This window comes from Terrapene carolina, unplaced genomic scaffold (genome assembly GCF_002925995.2).
Source record: "Terrapene carolina triunguis isolate 2854851 unplaced genomic scaffold, T_m_triunguis-2.0 Scaffold502, whole genome shotgun sequence".
Classification (NCBI taxonomy): Eukaryota; Metazoa; Chordata; order Testudines; family Emydidae; genus Terrapene; species Terrapene triunguis.
The window spans coordinates 228,645-238,692 of NW_020664853.1; the positions used below are offsets into that span (position 1 = coordinate 228,645).

The 10,048-nt window shown below is 48.9% G+C and overlaps 2 protein-coding genes across 2 annotated transcripts in view; both read left to right on the top strand.

The window, feature by feature from the left end:
• The window catches only part of LOC112109929 (zinc finger protein RFP-like), a 91,886-nt gene extending 88,716 nt beyond the window's left edge, over positions 1 to 3,170 (top strand). Inside the window, exon 4 of the mRNA XM_029913172.1 lies at positions 3,128 to 3,170. Coding sequence (XP_029769032.1) covers positions 3,128 to 3,170 — 43 coding nt within the window. The remainder of the gene's footprint in view (positions 1 to 3,127) is intronic.
• Positions 3,171 to 3,242: 72 nt separating this feature from the next.
• On the top strand, positions 3,243 to 3,984 carry LOC112114022 (vespryn-like; the record flags this gene model as incomplete). Its single annotated transcript, XM_026658704.1, has 1 exon — positions 3,243 to 3,984. A coding segment is annotated over one exon (573 nt), but the record flags the coding sequence as incomplete, so codon positions are not given.
• Positions 3,985 to 10,048: the final 6,064 nt, after the last annotated feature.

Sequence of the window (10,048 nt, forward strand, 5' to 3'; positions counted from 1 at the left end):
GATCATATTTATCAATGTCCAAATATCAGTCCCTATGAGGCAATGTGGCTCTTTTTCCTTGAATGTGGGAGTGGTTGTGATAGTTCAGGGCAGACCTCTCTAGCACCCTGCATTTCACGGCGCAACACAAGGTGAGGCAGGGTTTGTGCCTATGTCCTATTAAACCATAATGAATCTATATCATATTGCATCTACTCTTCGTGCCCCTCCACCGCCCGCATGTGCACTGCACCCGGCAGAGATCTGTGACAGCAGCTGCAACTCATTGTACAGATCCAGTGGGACATGCACCTCCACAGCCACTTCTCCAGGGGGAGTTTGTTTTATTTCCCTGCACTGATGGCCGATCTCCAATTTCTCTCTGTTTCTTCCTTCATCTTTTCCCCTCTGAAGAAGGCCAGGAGCTCTGCAATAACCCCACGCTGATGGGGTGAGCAGGGACTGTGTCTGTGTGTGACTCTTGCTCCAGTCTCAAGCAGAGGAACAGAGCCTTGGTCGCAGACGGGGGCTCTTCTGGCTCCATTATACACATCTGGGGAGCTCCTGTGATCAGAGCTATGAGCTTGTCTCTTTTCTCCTGTCTCCATCCACCATGATCTCAGCATTCTCCCATCTCTGGTAAACAGGATGTCACTTTAGCCTCCCCATCACTAGCATGACCCTCTCCCTCTTTCCACCAGCCACCTATTCTACACCTCCCCCCCTCCAGTGGCGGATTTGCCACTGGGCCAACGGGGCCTGTGCCAAGGGGCCCTGGCCAATTGGGGGGCCCATGAAAAATGGGTGCCTCCATGCCCCGACTCTCTCTGCCTGCCTGGCGCTCCTGCAGGCGAGTGGGGTCAGGGCTCAGGGGCTTGCAGGGCTTGCCCCACTCCACCCGCCTGGCACTCTAGCCAGGGAATGGGATTGGGGTGTAAGGGCTTGCCCCACTCTCTGGCTGGAGTGCCAGGTGGGTGGTGCGTGGCTAGCCTACATGCCCTTTCCCTAGCAGAAGCGCAAGGGGGTGAGAGAACTGCAGGCACAAGAGGTGGGGAGGGGTCCCCATTTGCTCTGGCCCAGGGCCCCACAAAACCCTAATCCACCCCTGCTCCCCCCACACTTATAGCTTCTCCCACCATGAACCCCCTTCCCTTGTGTTAACCCCTCACTCCCTGCCTCATGCTAATGTACTTGTAGCGCCCCTCTCCACCTGGTTACCTCCTTTAATGCCAATCCGCTTACAGGTTTTGATGGACAGGTCTGGGTTCTTTTGGATCCCGCCACCCACTCAGCAGGGTGTATCTTCTTTCTTTTTTTTTCTATGAAATTATTTGGTGGTGCCTCCACCCCCCTCGCTACTCTCTACAAGAAGGAATAACGTAGCTTCCCCTTTTGCTTGTAACCCTTCTGCCTATCTGAGTTGGCAGCAACAAGGGCCGGGTTCAGTATCTAGGGGTTCCGTTTCAATAACACAATGCAAAACCGACTCGAGCCCCCACCCAGTGACCTGGGACAATTACATACCACCCCCCGGGCGCCTCTAAGAAGCAATACTTCCCCTCTCGCAAGCACGGAGTCTGAGTGTAGCAAAATCTTTTTAATAAAGGAGGGAAACAATGCGGCATTATGTTGGGGAAACACCACAAACAGGATTCATAACAAACCATGAGCAAAATACCCACCCCCAAGTAAGTTTGGCAGTGTCCTTTTCCCCTCAGGGTCTTAAGTCCAGCAACCCCAAAAAAATCACCCAAAGTCCCAAAAGTCCAACACCCCAAAAGTCTCTTGAGTCCAGCAACCCAAAAATCACCCTAAAGTCCAACAACCCGAATGTCTCTGTCTCTGGTCAGTGCAGCCCCAGAGTTCAAAAGTTTATCTGCAGAGTTTTACCTCCCAACCAGGGGGGGCACCTTATGTGGTCCAAGGCCGACTGTCCCACCTCTCCATGGGATTCTGCTGCAGCCTTCACTGTGAGCCACTCCACCAATCACTCCACTCCACCAGCCATCCCGTGAGCAGCTCCACAAACTGCTCCACTCTGCCAGCCACTCCGCTCCACCAGCCATCCCGCAAGCTGCTTCAGTCATCCTGCAAACTGCTCTGCTCCGCCAGCTGCTCAGCAACATATCTTCAGGCCCCCCCACAGCACTCAGTGATGTCAGCTCTCAGCAATTTTAGTGCTTTAGTGAGTTTAGCTTGTAGTGGGGAAGCCTCAGTGCTGGTGCTCCATTGGCCCAAAGTGAATTCAGCTCAGCAGCCTGTTGCTAGACTCCTAATAGAATTAAAATCAGCTCTGATATTCTACAGTGGAGAGAGAAGACAGTGCAATTAGTGTTTCAGATCCAGCAAGGGTGGATACTATCAGGTACAACTACATATCCCTAGCCTCTCTCAATTCACTGGGTTTTGGAACCCATGTCCCTTGTCTAACGAGTGCTACTTAGTTGATGGCGAGTCCCTCTGTCATAAAACAGTTTCATTGGCCATAATTCACATAATCAGGGCAACAACACTTTATTCCTCCTGCGCCAATAACAGAGAAACTGGGGATCCTACAGCAGCCAAAGTGACCACTTTGGGCTGCTGTGGGCTCATGCTAGGCGAGGTGGGTGTGCCTATGCAAACAAGATCAGCCCCTGAAGTTCTTTTCCACAACTTGCTACAATTCACCACCAGATGTCAGGGTAGAGCTCATCCTGACTCTGCTTACATGTGCATCTGACTCCGAACCACACAGGTTCCCCATTCTCTAACATAAGCAATCTCATCTTCAATTTTTCAAACTTCCCATTCAGTGGGTTTATACTTTTGCGCTGTGACTGCTGCTGAGCAGTGAAATTCTGGGACAGTTCAATCCTGGTACCATGTGGCCTGTTCCTGTCTGAGCTGTGACATTTCAGAGCAAGCAGGGTGCAGTGGGGAGGCCCCATTGCAAAGTCTAGCACAGGGGAAGACAGGACATAGTGAGATTTAAGGTGGGAGGGGGAGGGGAGCTCTGTCAATGTTCACTGAGTTGTACCATCTGCTGGGGCTCCCAGAGACCCTTATCCCCTTCCTGGAGAGAGGTGGAGGCAAGAGGGGAAAGATTCAGAGTCACAGGCCTGGCCCAGCCAATACTTTCACCCTGTCACTGACCCATCTCTGCCAGGGGAGTGACTCTCCCCAGCACTGTGCTGAGATCTCTGATCTGATGGGTACATCCTGGAGGAAGGAGATTCCCTGAGTCACACTCCAGCTGGGGCAGATTCTGTCACTGACACCATCAAACCCTCCCCCAGGGCCGAGCTCTGCCCCTAACGCTCGGATTCTATCTCCCCCCAGTGAATGTGACTCTGGATCCTGACACGGCTCATCCCCGACTTGTCATGTCTGAGGATCGGAAAAGTGTGAGATGGGGAGACACATGGCAGGATCTGCCCGACAACCCTGAGAGATTTGACTTGGATCCCTGTGTGCTGGGCTGTGAGGGATTCACCTCGGGGAGACATTGCTGGGAGGTGGTGGTGGGGGTTGGGCGATTCTGGGCTGTGGGGGTGGCCAGAGAGTCTGTGAGGAGGAAGGGAGGGATCAGCCTCAGCCCTGATGAGGGGATCTGGGCTGTGGAGCGGTGGAGGGATCAGTTCCAGGCTCTCACCTCCCCTGAGATCCCCCTGCCCCTGAGCCAGATCCCCAGCAGGATCCGGGTTTGTCTGGACTGTGACCAGGGGCAGGTGACATTTATCGATGCTGGTGACGAGGCCCTGATCTTCACTTTCCCGCCAGGTTCTGTCCCTGGGGAGAGAATCCGACCCTGGCTCTGGGTGGGGTGGGGATCCCGGCTCAGACTGTGTCCCTGAGACTGGGGACCCTGAAATTAGCATCTCTAGCCTCACATTCCCCAGTCTCTATGACTCTGTAGGACTCCCATCTACCCAGCCTCTGGCTCCTCATCTCTATGTCCCCTGGAAGCTCCTCCCCCTCTCTGCAGCCCCAGGGATGGGAGGGGGTGGGGGGGTGAAGAACCCTGGGGCTGCAGGAGGGGCAGAGGGGCCCTGAGGGAAGATGTGGGGGCTGGGCAGAGGGCAGAACTAACAGCCGGGCTGGGGACAGGCAGATGTGGGGGTGGCAGGAACACAGAATGAATCAATCAGGGTTTGGGGGATTGGGGAGAAGCTGGAATCTCTGCAGCAGCAGGGAGCGTTTTATACAGATCGGTGGGATTAGATCTCATTGGGGCTCCCAGCCAGAGCTCCTGCCACAGGGGCCCAATCACCTTCCTCTGTAACTACGGGAGAGCCGGTAACACTGTAATTGTCACACACATGCGGGATGGGTAGGGAGAGTTCAAAAATCAGAAGATAAAGCAGGATACCTTATATATTGTTTTGAGACCTCATGTTTTGGGGGTCAAGTTCATGATTTTTGGTTCTGACTCATGATTTCTAAGTTCGAGTCATGGGTTGGGTGGGGTGTGGGGGGGCAGGCTGGGTTGAACCAGAAGGAACAGAGAAAAAACAAGGAAAAAATAAAGTAAAAGAAAACAAACAGAGTCCTGGAGAAAGGGTGAAAATTAAATATAAACACAATGAAAGGTAAACACTCTGAAGAGGGGAAAGAGCCAGAGGCAGTGAGAGGGGAAGGGATAAACTTCGGGGAAAGAATGGAGAACATGAGGGGAATGATCTGTGACAGGGATCAGAGGAGAGTGGAAGACACAGAGAAATAAACAGGGATGGGAAATGAGTGCTAGAAAAATGGTGAGTACAAATGACCAGTGTGACAGAGAAGGGAAAAAAAAAGGGACAGAGAATTATAAAACGTCACTGAAGGTGCGACTGTCACTCATTAATTTCATATGTTACTTCCTTGACTTTGTTGCCATTTTAGTTTCATTAAAAATAACTGTTCCCGAAACCTGTGGGTCTGTTTTCCATTGTTGGGGTATTAAAGCTGCTTCTCAGCTCCTTTGCACTCTGACCGGTCTTTACAGTAAATAAAGCATGATTTGTTCCTTTTGAATTTTCCAGCTGCAGTTGTTAGGGGCGGAGTCATAGGATTTGCTTCCCTACTTGGTTGTGTCCCCACAGCACCAACAGGGAATACACCGGCATGTCCCTCTGATGAGAGCTGGGGTTTTACTGTGACATGTTGCTATCCAGCCTGTGCTCTGTCCCTTGTGCTTTCTATAGCCATGTCAATCAGAAAATTCCTCAGCTGGGCTCTGTGGAGAGGGGGCTGAACACACGGTGCTGACTCTCTTCTTTGTTTCCAGAGGTAGGGCCGTCCTTACCCATACGCAAAGTACACAGCTGCGTAGGGCACCAGGAAATTTGGGGCACCAAATTTCCTGGTGCCCTGCACAGCTGCGTGCTGCCCCTGCCCCACCTCTTCCCCATGGCCCCCGCTCCTGCTCCACCTCAGCCCCGCCCCCACTCCCCTGAGGACTGCAGGAGGGCCGGGCCTACACTCACCAGCAGCAGGAAGTGCAGCGACCTGGCCCCAGCCACGCCACTGGTAAGTGGTTCCTCCCTACCCCCCAAAGCAGCCCCACCCTTCCCCTGTGGAGGCCTGGGGCCCCACACACACCCCCTGCAGGGGGGCTGCATAGGGCCTCAGAATAGCTAGGGACAGCCCTGTCCAGAGGTGTTGAATTTATTCAGAGGTGGCTAAAGAGATATGAACTACGCTGTTCACATTTCTTCTGCCCGTCAGCAATTGCTGTGGTGTCCACGGGGGGTTTCATGGGAAGGGACCTGCTCCGAGAGACGGTCTCTGCGGGTTTGTCTACACTAGGGTGCAGGTTTCTCTCTCTCATTGTACAATCTGTGTGTAGACAAGGCAAGTGGTGGTTTCACCTCAGTGTAACTGGTCAAGAAGAATTCTGTGGGTTGGAGGCTGTTTGGGAGGGTTAACGATCACCTTGAGTAACTACACTGAGGTGAAAGCATCACTTTCCTCATCTCCACTGGGACTGTATAATGAGATCACTGCCTTGTGTTTGCTATTGCATTGAAGAAAAAAAAACCACCCCTTCAACTGGGGTGGCCATGAGCTAAAAGATGGGATCTAAAGGGAGAAAAAGAAGACACCCCACCTTCGGCCAGGTCTGTGTCTTTGCTTTCTGTGAGCTTCTAATGGAAATGACTGGGGGTGGGATCCATGAAGGGACTTAGGTGTTACAATGCTGAGCATCACCCGCACCTCATTCTTAGGTGCCTAGAACATCACAAGAAGAACACTGCAATCCACACAGCCTGACTTAGGCGCCTAGTCTCCCAGCACGATGAATGGAGACAGGCAAGTGCCTTACAATGCCATCCACAAGAGCCAGCACGCTAGGTGGGGAGCCATTTAAACTACCCAATGGGAAATGCTCACAACAGGGGTGTGTCCTAAACCTTGCTCCTCTGCCAAAGAGAAGTGCCTGAGGCTGTGTCCACACAATAGCTGAAGTCGGCAGAATTCATGTTGCTCAGGAGTGTGAATAGACCAACCCCCTGACTGACATAAGTTACATGGACATAAGCGCCATTGTGCACAGCACTATGTCAGCGGGAGAGCGTCTCCCATTAACAGAGCTTCTGCTGCTCACGGAGGTGGTTTTATGTTGCCGACGGGAGAGCTCTCCGCTCCGTAATATGAAAGAGTTCATTTAGCTATGTATTTATTCCTTTTTTATTTAATGTGTCCTCTTTAATATCTGACTTTAATGATTTAATGTTAATCAGTGTTATACTCACTATGAGGAAGTTTTTTTCCCCTCCTCCTTCCTGTTATCTAGATCAAGTTACAATGAAGATGAAGATTCTCTCATTCTGCCACAGCTCCAGAGCCTGCTCCCCTCTCCCTGGTTTTATTGTTTTCTTCTTTACTTTTTATGTTCACAAGATGGAATCAGGTAGGAATTCGCACTGTGTCTACTGTTTCTTAGAGGATTTATTTAGGCCCCTGAAGTGTCTTAACAACATGCTTGACATAAAGTCAATGTAACTACTCCCAGTGTGTAAACTTAACCACACAGCAAGATCAGCATCTTCATTATTCAATTTTGGCTCTGATTGTGTTGCTGCTGCGTTATTTTATTTGCTCTTGGGAAAGTGCCCAGGTCTGTTTCTTCACACATGTATTTTTAAAAGGTTGTCAAGGATGCCCAAAGCATTGACTGGACACTTATTGAAGAGTTTAGTTAATAATAATAATAATAATTAATATGTAAATAAATTAGTGGGTTTCAGATGTAAAAAAGATAAGAGCCCACATGTGCACAAAAATAATAACAACCAGACTATTTTGATGTCATGTGAGATATATTTATGTAAAGTGTTGGGAAGTTAAATGAATGTATTATGCTCTTCCCTCATTCACCTGCACGTCTACTAATGTTATATATATGCCATCATGTGCCAGCAGTGCCCCTCTGCCATGTACATTGGCCAAACCGGACAGTCTCTACGTAAAAGAATAAATGGACACAAATCGGACATCAGGAATAGTAACATACCAAAGCCAGTAGGTGAACACTTCAACCTCCCTGGACATTCTATATCAGATTTAAAAGTAACTATTCTTGAACAAAACTATTCTTGAACTTCAGAAACAGACTTCAAAGAGAAACAGCAGAACTAAAATTCATTTGCAAATTTAACACCATTAATTTGGGCTTTCTATAGGGCCTGGGAGTGGCTGGCTCATTACAAAAGCAGCTTTGCCTCTCCTGGAATTGACACCTCCTCATCTATTATTGGGAAACCTGTTTTTGTTTGCTTGCTTGCTTTTTTTGGGTGTGTGTATGTTTGTTTTTTAATGTAACTTTATAGAATGTGGGGAAAGACTAAATTGGATACATTTCACACCAAAAGCTAACTTGAAAAATTGATAAGCTATAGAGTCATAGACTAGAGTTTAAGACCAGAAAACACCACCAGATCCTCTAGTCTGAAATAATCTTTCAGCCTTAACTATCATATTGATGATAAAGGGAAATAAAACAAGATGAGGGTAATGCATAACAAAAACTGATATTTATTTATTTTTCTTTTATGGGAAATGTGATGCAGAAATTGGTAAGTCTCATTCATCTCCCTCTGAGGAGAAAACTTTTGTGCAACTTTGGATCTTTTGTGGGGGCTTCTCTTTAATTTTTGTGTAGTTGGTTCATTTTTAATTTAACTTTTTAAAAGAAATGGGGGCAGGACTGATCCTGAGGAGTTTCAAACCAAAATGTAATCTGAAGTGTTTTACTCAACAAAAACGATTTTTCTTTTTGTGATGATCTCTCCAGACTCTCCCAGTTGAATAGAAATAATCTCTGAGCCTTTACATCAATAATTTCAATCTAAAACCAAAGACAGGGAACTTGTAAAAGAAGGAGCAAGATACACCTAAAGCCTGGCCTACATTACCAGTTTAGGTCGAATTTAGCAGCGTTAAATCAAATTAACCCTGCACCCGGCCACACAACGAAGCCATTTACTTTGACATAAAGGGCTCTTAAAATCAATTTCTGTACTCCTCCCCGACGAGGGGAGTAGTGCCAAAATCGACATTGCCGGTTCGAATTAGGGTTAGTGTGGATGCAATTCGACGGTATTGGCCTCCGGGAGCTATCCCACAGTGCACCATTGTGACCGCTCTGGACACCAGTCTGAACTCGGATGCACTGGCCAGGTAGACAGGAAAAGCCCCGCGAACTTTTGAATTTCATTTCCTGTTTGCCCAGCGTGGAGAGCACAGGTGACCATGCAGAGCTCATCAGCACAGGTAACCATGCAGTCCAAGAATCGAAAAAGAGCACCAGCATGGACCATACGGGAGGTACTGGATCTGATCTCTATATGGGGAGACGATTCCATGCTAGCAGAACTACATTCCAAAAGACGAAATGCCAAAACATTTGAAAAAATCTCCAAGGGAATGATGGAGAGAGGCCACAATAGGGACTCATATCAGTGCTGCGTGAAAGTTAAGGAGCTCAGAAAACCAAAGAAGCAAACGGAAGGTCTGGGGCAGAGCCGCAGACATGCTGCTTCTACGCTGAGCTGCACAGTGCAACACTCCGGAAGTCTATGCTAGCCTCGGTACTATGGACGCACGCCGCCGAATTAATGTGCTTAGTGTGGCCGCATGCACTCGACTTTATACAATCTGTTGCCAAAAATCGAATTCTGTAAAATTGGAGAAATCCCGTAGTGTAGACATACCCTAAGGTACAGTGCACTCTGACACTGTGGGCATGTCTACAAACAAAAGTAAAATAAAATAACTGCAGCAGCCAGTCTCAGAGCCCAGATCAACTGACTTGGGTTCACACGGGGCCGTGCTGCAGAGCTAAAAGGAGAAGTGTAGACCTTTGGGTTCCCACTTGGGCTGGCCAGGTCTATACTGCTATTTTTAGCCCTGCAGTGTGACCCCCCCTGACACTCCTCTGCGGGGTATTTATGCTGGGCAGATGTACCCCAAGGGTATGTCTATATTGTGACAAAAGACCTGTGGCACAGCCGTGGCTGGCCTGAGCCAACTGACCCGGGCTCACAGGGCTATAAAATCTCAGTGAAGACATTAGGGCTCAGACTGGAGCCCAGGTTCTGGGAACCTCCCACCTTGTGGGGGCTCAGAGCTTGGCTCCAGCCTGAGCCCAAAGGTGTCTGCACTGCGATTTTATAGCCAGGCAGCCCAAGCCCTGCGAGCCTGAGTCTGCTGATCCAGGCCAACCTCTGGCCTTTTATTGCAGTGTAGACATACCCTCGGGGGCTAAGCCCGATAGAAGTACCTCTGTGGAAGGGCAGTAAATAAATGCTCATAATCTGCAGAGAGGAAACAAATTTACAGCAATTTTAAAGCTTCAAAACCAAGTTCTTTTTGAGTCACCAGTGTCAAAACTCATTGACTGTAAAATCTTTCTGCCCAGCATTCACATAACTCAGACACAGCCCTACACATGCCTGGTGAATCTCATACATATCAGATTCAGTCCTTTAACCATGTACCAATGCAGAAAGAAGTTCTGAATAATCATTAATATTTATTCCTGTACTTTTTAAAGGGAAACTTACTGCAGCACTTGGTAAGTGTCATTTCTCCTCTTTCCACA